This window comes from Zea mays, chromosome 1 (assembly GCF_902167145.1).
Source record: "Zea mays cultivar B73 chromosome 1, Zm-B73-REFERENCE-NAM-5.0, whole genome shotgun sequence".
NCBI classification, from domain to species: domain Eukaryota; kingdom Viridiplantae; phylum Streptophyta; class Magnoliopsida; order Poales; family Poaceae; genus Zea; species Zea mays.
The window spans coordinates 227424744-227442008 of NC_050096.1; the positions used below are offsets into that span (position 1 = coordinate 227424744).

Sequence of the window (17265 nt, forward strand, 5' to 3'; positions counted from 1 at the left end):
CTACGCACTGCGAGAAACACCAGAAAGCACGATAAAATATCTCTTTGCAGTTCCTCCATTCATTAGGTTTGGGGATGTACTCGTAATGCATGCCTGGGTTTTTTGCTTTCATTGCATTGAACAATGCTGGTAACTTCTCATAACCCTCCTCCCAATCCCCGTATATCATCTTCCATGCTCGCTGCTTTGCCCTCCATGCTTTCCCATATTTGATCCTGTAACCAAACAGCTCCGAAGTCATGGTCATAATTGACTTCACCTTCAAGTTTGGCTGACCCTTCAATATCCCCAATATCCTTTTCGCAATCAGGGTAGATGTCAACTGACGATGCTTAGAGCTCAGCTCTGTCTGGGCACAAGTGTGTGGACCTACAATTTTGGTGATCTTAAACTTTCCGGTGTCCTTCTGCCTTCGGGCACATACCCTCCAATTACATTCTGGCACCTCGCACACAACAGTGTAACGACGCTGTGCATACGAATGTCTCACCTTGAACGGCCTCTTCCGGTTCACAGAATATTCCTGTAGCCATCGTCTCAGTGTAGGCAGATCCTTGAAAAGTAAGCCAACCTTAATCTCAATGCTGTCGGCGTTATCCGGAGCCTCTAGCAGTTCATCGTCACGTCCTTCAGCATACGCACGGGTGGAATGACTTAAACTGCTAAATTCATGTACTGCAGGGTCTCGCTCCGGACACAAACGTCTTATGAGTTCAATTTCTTGCTCGGTCATTTCTTGAACCGGACGGTCATCATCAGAATCTACGGCCCGTGCAGCCTCATATGGCTCCTCCTCATCCTCAATCTGAACATCAACACTATTGGATGCCCTGCATATGTTGTCCATATTATATGACATAGGCACATCAATCTGAACATCAGCATTATTGATATGTGGAGATCCTGCATCGGGTCGGAGCAAGAAAAACCACATTAAAAAGTCTAATCAAACGAAATAATGATGGATACGAACAATGTGTCGAAGACACTTACTAGGATGATCGTCAACTGGATCCTGGGTCAATGGGATCTCTTGGGGGGTACCACCGCATTAGAAGCCCCACAAACGCCGGGAATAGGACGAGAAATCCCATACTCGTGCGGACCCGATTGAGCATCGGGCACAACAACGACTTCTTCATGAAGCTCTACCAAAGGAGCTTCAATACGAGATGCATTTGGCATTTGTGGAGATAACCCGACTGGACCTTCGCAATGACTAACAGGTAACTTTTGAACAACCACATCCAAACATGGTGGAACCATCGTCTTCATAATTTTTAAATATATCACCCAATCATCTTCTGAGTTAATGGAGATCAACCGTCGGACAACTGTTCCATATGTAATATGGGACAACAAACCCTGAATTGATATTCTAGGGTCGTTTATGTCGCAACTAATCTCCTCACAAGCTCGAGCCAAAAGCTGGTCAAAAGATGGTCTTTCAACGAACAACATGGTCACGATCTTCATACCATCAAAAGTAACACTCCCATAAGCATCTATCTCCACCCTTCCTCCATGGTATAGTGTTACTAGGCTGTCCATCTATTGCAAAAATGGATTACTAACTCAATAATGGCTACATACTTAAGCCTACTAACTTACTAAGTAATAAATATATATTAACTAATAACTATACAGTAAATATTAAATGAACACATCAAACGAAATTACATAATCTATAAATAATGTACGAAAACTATGTATACCTGAGAACGCGTACGAGTCCAGCTAACGGTGAAGAAGGTCAAGTCGGACGAACACCTACGTACAAAAAAACCAATTGTCAGTAAAAAATTTGGCAGCACCTCCCCTGTAAAGTGATGTTTATAGAACCTGCGAATAAACGACAACACGATGGTTGCCAACACAGAAAACATGTAATATCAATGCGCTAAACAAAATCCTAACTATATAATCACTAAGAATTTACTAAACACTAAACTAAGAAATTTACTAAACTAAGAATTTAATAAACTAAGAAATTAATCTAAGAAATTTACTAAGAATACACTAAACTATATAATCACTAAGAATTTACTAAACTAAGAAATTAATCTAAGAAATTTACTAAGAATACACTAAACTATATAATCACTAAGAATTTAGTAAACTAAGAAATTAAAAAAAAATAACTGGCGGTGGCCAACCGTAGCGCGCGGTGGCCGACGGACGGCGACTGCGGCGAGCTCCGGACGGCCGAGCTCCGGACGGCGAGCTCCGGACGGCCGAGCTCCGGACGGACGGCGGCGAGCTCCGGACGGCCGAGCTCCGGGCGGCCGAGCTCGCGAGCCGGGGCGGCGCCGGCGAAATCCGTTGGCGAGCCGGTGCAGGGAGCTGGGCGGGCGGCCGGCGGCGAGCCGGGACGGCGAACGGGCGGTGCGGTCGGGAACGGCGGCGGTGAAGTTTTGCGCAGAGAGAACTGAGAGAAACGCGCAGAGAGAATGAGATTTCGCGGATATTTCCTAGCTCGGCGCCAAGATCTGTGGCGCCGAGCTAGGTGCCACGACGACTGCCACGTCACCGAGCTCAGCGCCATAGCCTATGGCGCCGAGCTAAGGGTCCAAAACTGCATTTAAAATTTTTTTAGGTCTAAACGTGATTTTACTTCTGTTTAAGGGCTAAATTACAAAAAATTCGGGCGCCGAGCCTTGTCTAGTTGTCTTTCCCCTATCTCTCTCTGCCTGTTTCTCCGTTTCCGCGGTCCAACCACAACAACGCTCAACACGTCCCTACTCCGCTACTCGTAGCCTGCTGGCCCGTCTCAATTCAACCCGCACCATCTTGGCTTCTTCTTCCCACCTCGACCGGCGCATGGCACGCTAGCTGCTGCTGCTTTATAATGCGGCCACCGTCACTTGGAAACGATGCCTCTCCTGGTCGCTCTCTCCACCCTCCTATCCTGCAACCCAAGACCATACCGTCTCCCTCTCCAGCCGTCCAGCGCAGCGCAGCAGCCATGGTTCCTCAAGCCGCATTCCTCCTGGCACTCGTTGCCGCCGCCGCCGCCGCCGCCTCCACCTGGCCGTCGACGGAGGCGGCGGGCTCCTGGACCACGACGAACGCGCCCGCCGCGTCGTGCTCCGGCGCGGGGACCTTCGCGGCAGACAGCGCGTTCGCGGGCAACCTGCGCCGGCTCATGTCCGTCCTCGAGGCCAGGGCCGCCGCCGGCGGCGGCTTCGACATCGCCACGGTGGGCGCCGGAGCCGGCGGCGCGCGCGTGCACGGCCTGGCGCTGTGCCGCGGCGACGTGGCGCGCGCGGCGTGCGCGCGGTGCGTCCGGTCCGCGCGGGCCCACGCGCGGCGCCTGTGCGCGTCCAGGACGGACGCCGTCGTCTGGCTCGACGCCTGCACGCTCCGCTACTCCGCGCGCGCCTTCTTCGGCGAGGTCGACCGGGACCACCGCGCCGTCGCGGCGCTCCGGGACGCGAGGCCGGCCGAGCTCGGCCGCGAGGTCGTCGCCGGCCTGCTGACGCGGCTCACTAGGACGGCGTACCTCTCGCCGCTGCTGTTCGCCGCCGGGGAGGAGGACGCTGCAGTCGGCCAGCAGCAGAGGCTGCGCGCCATGGTGCAGTGCACCAAGGACCTCTCCGGCGGGGACTGCAAGGCCTGCCTGGAGGCTGCCATTGCGCAGCTGCTGGCCAGGGGACGGGCGCCGGAGGGCGCCAGGGTGCTGGGCGGAAGCTGCAGCCTCAGATACGAGCTGTCCCCGTTCATTTCTGACTCCTAACACAAGATAGCTACTGTGACTCCATAGTTTTTGCTTAATTGCACCTGTAATCTGTAAATTGCGGTGTCAGAGCTCACGTTCGAGATTCCAAGGGAATCAAATACAGCAAAAGTGTTTATTTCAAGGATCGATTTCGTTCCCAAGTCCCTCCCTGTACAGTCTATTTCACCAGCGATGTTATGATAGAATTGTATTTTTTTTTCTTAAAGCCTAACATCACCAGGTATCCTGAAATAGATGTTGAAGATTGTGATATTATTCGTCACTGAAAAAATAATAATATGGACCTACCTTCTCTATAAATAGCTGATACTACACAAAGCTCTAATGTAGGGTGTTATAATTAGGAATCAAAACGAACGGGTAGGATAACCTCTCTTCAGTGTTTACTTTCACATTTTGCTTCGGAAATGGGAAACGAGACCATCAAGAACATGGTCGAAAAAGGAACTAGCAGGATGACGGAAACAAACCAAAACGAACAGGTCGAAATCGGACGTAAAAACGAGAACATCACATCATAAACTATAAAACAAGTAAATGAGTAATAGAGCAAATTACTCCTCTTACCTATAGACAATGTTCACATGACCTCTAAAGTATTTTTAGTTCATTTTACTCTTTCACTCCTTTGAGTTAGTTCAATTTACCACTTAACAAATTTTGTCTTTTTTCATTTCTTTATGTACAAACTAAATTTTCAGTTCAAATTTTGTTAGTTAGTAGCTAATATCGTAATTTAGCCTACAAAAATATATTACGACTTTTTATAATTATTTTGATAGGTCAGATATGAGATTAGATAATAACTTTAATGGTACAAAAGTAAAATGAAAAAATATTAACATGATTTTCAAACATAAACTTATGATATCATTAATCGCCTCAGAAAATATGAATTTGAAAATTAACATGTACATGGAGAAAAGAAAAACAAATCTCCCCCTAATAAGATTTGTGTTTTCTAGGTTAAGTATTAGGTTTAGGGTTTAAGTATGAAACATCGACATTGATATCACTGTCATCCTCTATAGTATGCGAGACCATAACTCTAGCCACTAGAACGAATTTTAGGATTAGCGCAGGTCACCATGGAAGCGAGGAACTCACACTGTTGGCGTTAGAGTCTGTCTACGATGGCAGTGACACTCTTTTTTAAAAAAACGAACTGGTAAGAGATCTATCTGTTATATTAAAAAGAGGGAAGGCCTAGAGGGGTGAGGTTTAAAATACAGAGACGCCGCACAAAAGCAGGACCAAACCGAAGCACAAAAGCTGAACTATTAGTTAGGGTGTTTGAATGTCTCTAGCTAATTTTAGCCACTAACTACTATTATCTCTAGTACATTCAAACGCCTACTTAGTATAGAGGTGGCAACCTTCTCCTTACTACTAACTGTGTTAGAGTAAATCGGATCTCGTTTAGTAGGTTGCAGAGACGAGGATGTACCGATAAACATTGGTTCGTTCATATGCTGATCTCATCCTTCTTTTATGTACAAGATGGGAAGGAAAACGACAGCTAACAGATTGTTATGCTTCTGACCCCAAGACGTGAAATACGTAATCAAACCTGATCATCTGACTGCATTTGACTTGAGATCTGTTGAACACCATTTTGAGCTGGCGGACGGTCCGGCCCTGAGGCCGGACGGTCCGCGGTCCGGACAGTCCGCGCCTGTGGGCCGGACGGTCCGCGCATGCGCAGAGCAGTTTAGGGTTCCGAGTTTTGTGCTACGGTTGTTAGCTAGATTCGCGGAATTAGCTCGGAATTCAGTTGTGTAAAGGGTCCAACCCCCCTCCTCTATAAATAGAGAGGTATACGGCCGATTTGTAATCATCAATCGAATCTTCAATCAATACAATTCGCATTTTATTTTATGAATAGTTCTAGTCTAGTTTAGGTTTAGCCTCTCGATCTCCAAATTCTCGCTTCTCTTCGACTCTACGCCGATTAGAAGAGTCTAGGTCGGCCTGCCGAGCTAGACATCACCTAGGATCTCTCCTCCCCGACGGGGTCCCTCCCGGGAGCGAGATCCAGGCCGCCGCCGGCGACTTCCGCCGCCCCTGCGTACGCGTGGACCGTCCGGCCTCCAGGGCGCGGACCGTCCGGCCGTCAGGCAGAGGACCTTAGCCCCTGGGCCAGGTCGCGGACCGTCCGGCCCCAGGCCGCGGACCGTCCGCGCCTGACCAGAGAGTACCGCCACGGTTCTTGTTGAGTGTTTAGCGCTCCGAAAAGGAGTCAACAAAATCAAACTCAACATGAAGGACTCTAGAAGACGTGCACGAACTGTTGAAAAAGTCCAGCAGCGAAAAGTTCCCATAAACACACCGGAGAAGACTATTCTTCTTGTCACGCTCACGCGCGACTGTGATGAGTGTAGCCACGATTGCTCCAAGTAGCCCATCCCGTACCCATGTGCCAAAAGTCAAAATCAGCACCCTGGCGTTCTCAGATGGTTAGGCAACGTAGGATTCGTATACGAAACAGTACCGCGTGCACGAACGGTACTTTGAAATACATTATTTCTTTGTATGATTTTTTTTCTTCCAAACAACCACGTACTAATAAAGCATATCGCTGACCTCTAAGATATATGTAACTTGAGGTCTCGTACTAAAGCATATCGACCGACGCGAGCGGCTCCTCTGTCATAACGCCCCGTCGCTGCCAGATGAGACTAGACCATGGTCGGGCCCACATGTCAGCCGGCGGCTACATCCGTGGACGTTACAGTAGGGAATTCTACCGGTAGACCGACATAGCCTACGAAATCGTTGGTTACACACCAAGCGCAGTTGGCGAATTCCAAATTCAGGATCGACTGACATAGCCCGTTAATAAGCCTTTTGCTTCCTTACATAGTTCGCACTCCTTAGATATTACAGGTTATACGGCGAGTTGACAATAAGACGGGGCATCATTCGTCATATTCAGTAAAGCCGTACTTTACACTGTAGATTATACTGTCTATAATGTAAAGTCGTTGTATTCCACGTCTAAGACTAAGACCCAAAAGAGGCTCGACGTGAGAAAAAGTGTTGGAATATAATATAATATCTCGTTTAGGTCATTGGAATTGAATTTTCTATTCTAATAATAGTAATTTAGGCATATATCAATTAAACTAATTTGGTTTTATGCAAAATATATTTGTATACTATTATTAGCAAGATGACAGCGATATTTATATGCTATATTTTTATTGTATAGGAGTAAGACGAATGGTGACATGTAATGCATAAAATCATTTTCCATTCTCCACCCCATAAATTCGAGATAAAATTATATCTGGACTTTGAAAAGTGGTAGAATGTTAAATTACAAACTAAATAAGTTATTTTATTGAGTGAATTCCAATTCCTCTAAAATGAAGGGATCCAAACGCCCGTAAGTGAATTGTCTCATCTTTCTGTCAACTTATGTTTTTGAGTTGGATTGATTAGTGCGTGCAACCTAATAAGATACACGCCAAAGCAATTCCAGCATTGAATTGGCAGCTGTAGGGGCGACCAAAGAAGCGAACACAGCGGTGCGCCCATTTCTTGCATCAACGATTTCAAGCCATGCATCTAACTATTCCAAGTTAGATGAGTATACAGTACTGCATGTTGACTTAATATAGTTTAGCTGTTTAGGACCAACCTGCTGCAATGATAATGTGCAAGGCTCAACGCAATCACCAGAAGAACTTGTACACAACTATTTTTGTTTTCAAAAAATATCCGCGATTCCTAATGCCAGTGAGTATTTTCTAAAGTACTCGTTTTTTTTTTGCATTATTCACTAATACTGAGAGGTTGGCAGAGGCAGTTCTGCATGGGATCACGATCATGAAAGGCTTGCAATCTCAATAGATCGGTCATGCTGGCAGTAGATGTCCTGGTATTAGAACCGACCGAGGCAATGTTGAGTTCACATGGATCAGTGGATCACAAATGTTGAAGCCTTGAAGGAAACTACACTGGATTGAGGATGCATAAGGAAGCAGGGTGTGGTCAAGGATTCACAGAACCAGGTTATGAACATTTTGAAAACTGGATCACTACAGTTTACCACTGTAAGCTGATATGGCTGGTAACCAGCTTGGTTACTGGTATTGTTTTAGCCTACTCTGGTTAGCTATTTTTTTTATTTGTTCTTTTAGAAATTTTCTAAGAAGGGTGCATGGAACTCCAAGGATGCATTAGAACTAAGAATACATCAACATTAATGAGGTCACTGCATACCGCCCAGTAACCACTATGGTATTTGATGGTTTATGTAGGCAATAGTCGGTACTGATTTTTTGTTCTCCAAGGTTTGGCCACTGGAAAAGATAGCACGGCATCACAACCAACAAGATGTAATTGCAAGTATGTGTCCATATCCATAAATTGCTGAATAGACTATTGGGGCATATATTGATATAGTCAATTGCGATTGTATCAAATCTGAATAGGAAAAAGAAATTTCTCATAAAAGAATAAGCATTTCGAATCTAAAGGGTACAAAAATATCTACTAGTTTAACACGAGCATAAATTAGATGGAAAAACAATTGAAGTGGCATTCTCCTTTTGAATTCATATCATTATTACAAGTATGTTACCCAAGGTAACATATAGTGCTTATTGTTTATGCAACCAGGCACTGGATGTAACATGACAGCAAGTACACATTGTACTACTTGCTATAGCATAATGAACATCCGTATCCATCATGATGCGTCAATTACATACAGTTTCATATTTTATCTTCCACCAGAAAGTATATGAATAACTGTGGAAAATTCTGGATGGTACAATCTGTCACTCAAATATATGACCGACTTCTGCATATATAGACATATTAAACACTAACCTTTGGCAGAGAACTCAAATGAGCATTGCTAAGATGAAGGTGAGACTCTACAGATCAGCTTGGGAGATAACTTCCATCAAGTAGACCACAGGTAAAATCATTGTCTGCAAACTCTATTTTGTCTGCCTTCACAACAGTATCTAGTTGAAGAGGTGCAAAGCTCCGACCAGGGCCATAGAAATGAGGAAAATAGTTATCACCATCACTTAGCTCATAAATTAACCCATCTGCAAGCTAAGATAAACAAGAAAAAAAAAAGAACAAGCATATGAAACTCATTACGTGATACAGAGACTCCGTACGCAATACACAATAAGTTATTATCTGAACATAATTAATGGCACATTGCTGAGAGAACATGGAGAACTATAAGTTGACAGAGCTATAATATACAAACAGCAATAACATGACATTTTCTTATCCATGTAGGCATACAAATAATTAACTTGTGTGTTGGTGTTGTGTCTATCATGGTTTTTAAAGCGGTAAGGCGAGACAAGGCGTTGGACCACCGCCTGGACGCCTAGGCGAGGTAGGCGGGCAAGGCGCCTAGGCGTTGGGCCACCACCTGGACGCCTAGGCGACGCCTTAAGAACAGTGGTGTCTATGCAACCTTCCACAAAAATAGGTAATGAGAATGAGCAGTAAAGCATTCTAGATCTACATTCAACAAAACAGACACCGCATCGTTGCAAATACTAGAATAGTTAGAAAGTAACAAATTAACAATTGATAGGATTTAAATATACCTTGAAAGTATCAATTTGCAGTAGGTACAGATCATTCCTTCCAAGGAAAAAGTTTTTTAAAGTCATCTTCACCTTCAGCAGGCCCAAGAATTAAACAATCTTCAGTTCTCGAGAAAAAGTATATAAGAGTGACAGCATGAAAAGTGGAAGGAATTCACATTGAAAACACAGAGCGACAGCATGAAAAGTCGAAGGAACTCACATCGAAAACACATACAAGTAAAATCTGAAGATAAATTATACAGCTTTGATTATATAAAAATAAAGAATAGAAATGACAGAATTATGTTGAGTAAACATAATGGAATTCACGAATCTTGCAGGACCTGGAAAGACTAACATTTTAAGTTTCTAACATTGTTGGCAATAAGTAAACAATGTACTTACTGATTGAGTAATGATATTCAAACAATTATTTGGGACAACATATAGAGTGCAATAATATACATATATCAGCACTCAGCAGATTTTTTTAAGAGAATAAAATTACATACTTTAATTATTTCAGTTAAATCATACTTCAATTCCAATTGTTCTTTAGAATAGCACAATTCACAACAGTTAGATATCAGTCTTGCAAAATATATATCAATAGTTCAATACAGAAGGAACTTATCATCTGCTTTGACGGCAAAAGGATGGAGCCTACTGAAATCATTTGTCTGATCAGTTCAATGCTAACATATTGTCCAGGGCTGAAAAAGGATGTGATCTCAGCGCAGTTGAAGCATGGAGCAGAAGTGTTAAAGATGGCGCTGCACTTTCACCACAAGGGCCTGATGGATGGAGTCGACAACCAGATGGCAATCATCTGATATCAGTGTTTTGCTGTGAGGTCGGAGGTCTCTGAAACCTAGGCACAGCCTGCGCGCTGTTGGTGCCCTATGAGCATGCAGTAAGTTTAGTAATGTTGTGCTTGGTTGGATGCTTTTTGTGGGCGATGTTATATGTTGCGTTTTAAATGCTCTTCGGTTTCGTAGATTGGGGTACGCCAGTTGGATGAACCCTTTGTGTTCAGTTCAATGCGTCTGCCTTAGGCTAGCTGTGTTTTTTCCCTACAAACTTTTGTAATTTTGTTTCTTTCAAGTAATGAAATTCAGCTTAGGCCGTGGTGGGAAAAAAAAGAAGCTACCATAAAAAGGAAAAAGTGTTATAAGAGTAAACAAATACAAAATGAGTTGGCAGGCACACCCATTTGCAACATTGCATCATACTATACACAGTAGAAGGCATACTGGGCCCTCTCCCCCTCTAGCTAAGAAAGATTAATGAAGGTTTGTGTATATATTTGCAATTCTAAACAGTTCGTCTAAAGAACTAGATATTCTAATCTTGCTTCCCTGCCTCATGGTCCATCTATCTCCAACGAGTAGTGCTAGCTTACCAAAACTTTGATTAACCTGATAATAAAGCTAGTTTTTATCATATTGTCAATGGACAATTTGGCTCCCCTTTGAGTCAGGGCACAAGAAATGTATTACTGCATTTCCTGGCTCCAGCATGCTTACAACTAAAGCCAATATACTCTGCATCTTAAATACTAAGGATGTGAATGGGCTAGGTTGACCCATTGGATAGTTGACCCGACCCACTAAAGCAAGACCAATGGATCATAGAGGCCAGCCTCAAACTATAAAATGGATCAATGGGATCGGAACCACCTATTGACCCAATTGGTACGATAGATCGATCTAATCATCATAGTTAGTCCCTATTAGTTTATTGGCCTTCTTTATTTTCCCGAGTAAGTATCAAATTTATAAACTCTATTTCAGTTCGCATATTGAAATAAAATATTTTTCGTGTACCAACAGGGCATAACCATACATATTGGCCTTCTTAATTTTCCAGAGTCAGGTCGGCACTTTCCCATACATATTTAGCATTGTCTTATGGTCAATTGACAGTCATCCTAAATAGGGGAACATATCATGTGCAATCAATCATGTCGGTGCAATTAAGCGATATGATGTACCCAATCAAAATCCAACGGTAAATACTATTTTAGGTAAAATAGCTACTAGATGTATCCAATCAAAATCCAAAGGTAAATACTATTTTAGGTAAAATAGCTACTAGGTTTTCAAGTGATCACCGTTGGATTTTGTTTGGATGCATCACATCGCTTTATTGCACGATTGCACAAACATAACTGATTACAAATGATATTTTCCCCTAAATAGCATCAATTGTCAGTGCCATCTAACTATGAGCACCTGGGCATATAAAAGGATAAAGAAAAGAAACATGCCGCCAACATTTACCCTGAGTTCTGTAACCAACAAAGCACATCTATAATGGATTAAAATTCTGAAATAACATAGTTACATAGTGCAAACTAATGGCGCAGTGAATGACATCTGCAGACAACGTTGACCTGCTCCAAGCCATAGATTCCAGAACTGGATGACTTATCCCAAGTCCCGTACAACTCAAGAACAGAAGAGCAACCCAAACCTACGGATTGTGGAAATTTTAGGTAAGAAATCAACCTGATATTAAGGTGGGGTTACCTGGTTTAGGTCGCTGAGATGGATGCAGCCGGTGGAGCTGTCGAGGTCGCCTCCAAGGGTGGCGCCCGTGCGCTGAAACTCCGCCCACTCGTCGGCCGTGCTGATCCGGTACACGAACGCCGGCGGCGTCGTCTTCGTCATCGCTGGCCTCTCTCTCTCTAGGCGGCGGAGGGGTAGGCACTGTAGGCTTGTAGTTGTATCGCCTGACGGCCTGAGCTTGACGGCCAGCTTGCCTAGCCTCGCTGAGTGAGGAAATGAATGACGACGCTTGTTTGGTTGGTGGGCAAGATGTATCTCTTGTATTAAATGACACTCCGCTTAGAGATTTTTGTCATTATAAAACATAACAGAGTTGGTTTCGACGAAATAGAGACGTAGAGAAGGGCTTCGACAGTTTAAAGGCGTAGACTGTGGCAAAATGCTGGTATAGACATGAAAACCTCATTAGCCGTTGTAGACACCGATTAATCTCCCACCGTGAGAATAAGTGTCCTTGGCGAGGCTGCCGTCTTCAACACGTCACCCTCAGGGTGTCGTCGAGATCTCGCTGCGGTCCGCCTGGGAGGAGGGAGGAGACATGTCGGACTCGCCGGCCATGAGTTCCCCTCGCTTTTCCTCGACCTACAGCCATGCCATCCTCTGCCCGAAGAACAACGTCGTGCTCTGCAACCGGTTTCATTACTGTCTGGACGAACATGGTGGACTCGATGGGGTTGTTCGCGTGGTCGCGGTAGCGGACGCCGCCTATGGCCGCTTGAGGGGTTGCGAGAAGAAGGTGAATTTCACGACTCCCTCACCTCCGTCGACGACGCTTGGTGGGGCCAGCTTGTTGGGCGCGACGTGGGAGGCCGCCGCGGGTACTCAGACAGTAGCCCGACACAGTACTCCCATGACACTGCGACAGAAGCGGCGTGTCGTCGCCGCCATCGCTATCGGGACAATGCAACCATGACACAACATCATTGTGGTCATGGACGGGAAGACCGCCAAGGACACGAGCCTCCACAACGCTCGATCGTGGTCCCATAGCAGCTCAGCGAGCTCGTTGCCTGGCCCGGTCCAGGAGTTCAATCGGGCATTAGCCTCCGGATGGAATCAAGGAGAAAGAGTTGTATTATGCATTTGGAGATTTCGTGCATTTGGAGAATGAGAGGAGTAGGGGGGAAAGAAGAGCGCTCGACGGTAGAGAGGAGAGAGAGCTGAGAAGAGGAGAACGACGGCAAAGCTTCCTCGTACCTCACGACATTACCTTAAACATCTTAATTGGTGTACGTAGCTGCTAATGAGTTCTTTAAGTCCATATCAGCGTTGATCGATGTCTACACCTCCATAGTGTCGAACTCCTTTCATATACCTCTACTAGGTGAGTGCCCGTGCGTTGCAACGGAACCGTATAATAACACAATAACTTATGTACATATGTGTGTTATATTGTTATAGGTATGTTCCCGTGTGTTGCGACGGAAGTAAAACACTTGTATGAAACATTGATGTAGAACGACAAACATCACTATAATATGCAAAATCCGTGTGGAAAACATTATCATTATCACACAAATTATTTCTAAAAAGTTAATTTAGAATTTTTAATTACAGACAAATGTGTCGACAACCGTACACTAATCAACTAATCCTTTTTAGCGATATCGATAAGTCTCTGTTGTATGTTTGCAGGGATGACATATCGGCACGAATTGTCCTCATAACTTAACAAATTAATCACAAAGTTCCTTCGAAGAATCTTTGCATCCTACAGACAAAGACATAAGAAAACAAAACATATTATCTTGTAAAACGAGGTAGCTGGAATGTATGTTTTGAACATAAAACGAACGTACTACACTCACCCCAACAAATTTCATTCGTCTGTCATTCCCCCACATGGTCATAGCTTGTAGAACAAGGTAGCTGGTATTAAACTTATAGAATAATGTTTAGACAACCATGTTTTATACAATGATTATCATAAAAAAATTAAATTGTTGAGAAGGTGGTACGAAGAAAATACTCTCTTAAGTCAATTGGAACATTGGTCTGAATTGTATGTTCCCACTTAAATATATCCTTCGCTCATCCAGAACATTTCTTGTTGTAAGCAATCTTATATTTCTTTGATACCATGATAATCGCTTCCGCAAACCTCTTGTGTGGCATGTGTTTACATCAATCTTGAGTCAGTGTAAAGTCGATAAAAGTCACATGCTTTTTAACATGATCTATTACGAAAAGGGTGTGACATCCGTTGAATTTTCATGGCATAAGAACCTGCAAAATATCAGTCATTAGAATTGCAAAGAACTGTCCTTTATAAATACATTCGAAATGAACACATACTTACATATCTACAACCCGTGATATAATAATTCATTGATGGCCAACAATCGAGTGTTTTGGCTAACTCTCCTGCTGTAGGATCCTGATGGTACTTTGGAAGTTTACCAAAACCAACCATTCTCTGGACAATATATATACATGTCCACATGAGGATTAGATGTAGATACTGTATATTAATACATTAATGATTGGAAACAAACTTACCCAGAAACGCATGTCCATATAATGCTTTCTATTATTCATGATTTCTCCTTTCGGCCCACGTGACTCTTTATTGGCAAGCAACCGAACAGCCATGTCAAAACATCTTAGAGTCATATGGAGTGGTAGCATCACGTTTTCTGTGTGCGCGTGCGTGAAAGTAGTCGTCGTAGCAGCACGCAAACACACGTACACATGGTAATGGGAGTCGGTGCACTGATCCCCATTAGCTTGGTAAAGCTCCGCCGAACAGCCTCGCGGGTTCCTCTCCACGCATATACAGGTAGCCTGGTTCGAGGTCGTTTCCAAGTCCACGCAATTCAGTAATCCACCATACATTTCTATATGTTCAATTGTACTGCTATTGCCACTCCACATGTAATCACCAGCCTAAAAGCTCGTTTACAACTGATGCTGATTTGTTTGTATTGATTTCTTTGCTTCAAAAATTAATATTCTGGTAACTATTTTTTGGCTCGTCCATGGTGAGAAAACAGACAATTTGAGTATGTGTTATACTCTCTTCTGATAGTTTTTGCTAAATATAGTAGCATAACTTGCTCTCTTGGTAAAAACAAGACACGGAGACAAAAACTAAAATCACGCCCTCGCTAAATATATTGTATTGTATATGTCTCCACGCATATACAGGCAGCCTGGTTCGAGGCCGTTTCCAAGTTCACGCATTTTAGTTATCCACCAAATGATTCAGTGCCATACAATATGTTGTTATTACTCAAGCAGACAGATAGTAACGGCACTAACATAAAACCGGTATGAAGAATAAGAACAAAGCCAATTTTGTGACTGAACTTCACTCAGTTTTATCCTACCAATCTAGTGATCCAAACAGTTTAACAGCAGAGCCAGACTCCCTGCAGGGAGAGAGAGAGAGTAAGAAGGAAAGAGACAGATCTGCGGTGCCGCTGCTGTTGCCGGTCTCTGTCCGGCGTTAGTGTTGGCGTGAGGAAAAAGAGAACCAACTAGAGATGGCAATGGGTACCCGCTACCCGAAACCCGGTGGGTTTTTGCTCTATTAGGGTATGGGTTTGGGTCAATTTCTTTACCCATGGGTTTGTTAATGGGTTCAAATGGAAACCCAACGGGTACGTGGGCATGAGTTTGTTCTTCCACTACCCATACCCGCAAACCCATGGGTTTTTAAAACCCGCCTTAAAATCAACATTACTTATAAATATGTCTCATAATATTATTAATTGAATATGTTCTAATTGAAATAAACTTCATGTAAAAAAATTTAGGCTAAAATTAGTTATCACTTGTTTCTTTTATGCTAGCTTATTAATGTATTGATTGTCATTTACATGATTATTATTTTTTATGTTGATGTTAGTGGGTATGGGAAACCCGTTGGGTACCCGAAACCCGCATGGGTATGGGTTTGGGCAAAATCTTATACCCGTCACAGGTATGAGTTTTTTAGCGGACGTATTTTTTCTTCGCGGGTACGGGTTTGGGCAAGTAATACCCAGCGGGTTTTACCCATTGCCATCTCTAGAACCAACACATGCACCCTGCAATGCGATCTTAAATTTTTGTGATAGGTGACAAATTCTAGAGGCGCGAAAAGAGGGAGAGCAGATAGAAACTGGGGGTGTGGCTACATTTATATTCGATGAGGACACTGCCGATTTCCACCTTCCATAGTTCCATCAATAGAGAAAGTTAGAAAGGAAAGAGATCCACACATTCAAGTAAACAGAGCAGAGAAAAATATAGGAAGGGATCCACCTCAGCTAAAATTACGGAGGTAAATATGACATTCACACTACAGACATAAGGCAGGAGTATCTTCTAAATGGAGCAAAATCATAAACCCAAAATAGCAGTTAAATCTGTTCAAACAAAATTTCCTAACAATATCATACTTTTTGGTCCCATAGAAGGGCACGTGTGATTCTATTGACATTTTTTAAAGTCAGTGTCGTAATTTTCATAGTCATAGGTGAGTGCTCGTGCGTTGCAACGAGAACATATAATAACATAATAACTTATATACAAAATGTGTCTTATATTGTTATAAGAAAATATTTCATAATCCATTTTGTAATCCTAGCCATACATAAATTTTGTTATTTTAATTTAGCTGTTTCACTACTACATTACAACCATCAGTATCATGCAGACTTCGATATATGACACGATTTGCATGGTCTCATCATTGAAGAGCACGTGCCACACCTGCCGGTAGAAGTTCCCTCGTACATTGTCAGTCATCAGGTACGCACCACCATACACACTTGCTTAAACAAAAAAGCAAGTGTATGTGTTTGCGAAGAGAATTAAAGGCAGGCCGGCACAAAAGCTACCCCGACGATGGCGAGTGGTCATTGATGTCGGTCCTCCTCTACGTCACCTCTGGCGCCAAGATGACGCCATAGTCCTTGATATAGTAGTCGTCGAACGCGCACGACATGGCGAGTACCGATGACTCTTGGTTGGGCTGCCAAACGAAGTGCACCCCCGGGCTCATCAGCGAGGTAATACACCTAGCCGTTGCACCACCGGATGTGCTACTCATCTACATACATCTTGTTCGAGGGCACTCACACAATGTCAGCAACGGCCATTGTCCTAGTGCACAAGAATTCATGGCCGATCAATAGTGACTTACGTGGCAGGTTGAGTTTCAAGTGATGATGAGCTGGACGATGTGATGGTGCCGTTGTCGGATGTGGTGCCCAGAACAACCCAAGAGTCGCCAGCGTTGGTGACGACCATGAGGTCCCCCTGTTTGAGATGGACAGCGCGGTGCAGCCGCTCTGGATCGCGTCCAAGCGATGGCTGCGATGGAGCTTGCCGAACACAGCGACGCATGCGACCACGTAGTACTGCTTCCAGAGGTCGAACTGACAGTCGCCAAACTTCT

General features: G+C 43.8%; 2 protein-coding genes across 2 annotated transcripts; one reads left to right on the top strand and one right to left on the bottom strand.

Annotated features, from left to right (window-relative positions):
• The first annotated feature begins 2874 nt into the window (after window positions 1-2874).
• LOC100281815 (uncharacterized) lies at window positions 2875-3861 on the top strand. Its single transcript, NM_001368102.1, has one exon. It carries the CDS (start codon window positions 2966-2968, stop codon window positions 3734-3736), a length of 771 nt encoding a protein of 256 aa, NP_001355031.1. The 5' UTR covers window positions 2875-2965; the 3' UTR covers window positions 3737-3861.
• Window positions 3862-8268: 4407 nt separating this feature from the next.
• LOC100276113 (uncharacterized) lies at window positions 8269-12118 on the bottom strand. The gene is made up of 3 exons (NM_001149982.2): window positions 11841-12118; window positions 9328-9399; window positions 8269-8812 (listed from the first exon to the last, which is right to left on the bottom strand). Exons 1-3 carry the CDS (start codon window positions 11979-11981, stop codon window positions 8633-8635), a joined length of 393 nt encoding a protein of 130 aa, NP_001143454.1. The 5' UTR covers window positions 11982-12118; the 3' UTR covers window positions 8269-8632.
• Between the last annotated feature and the right edge of the window lie 5147 nt (window positions 12119-17265).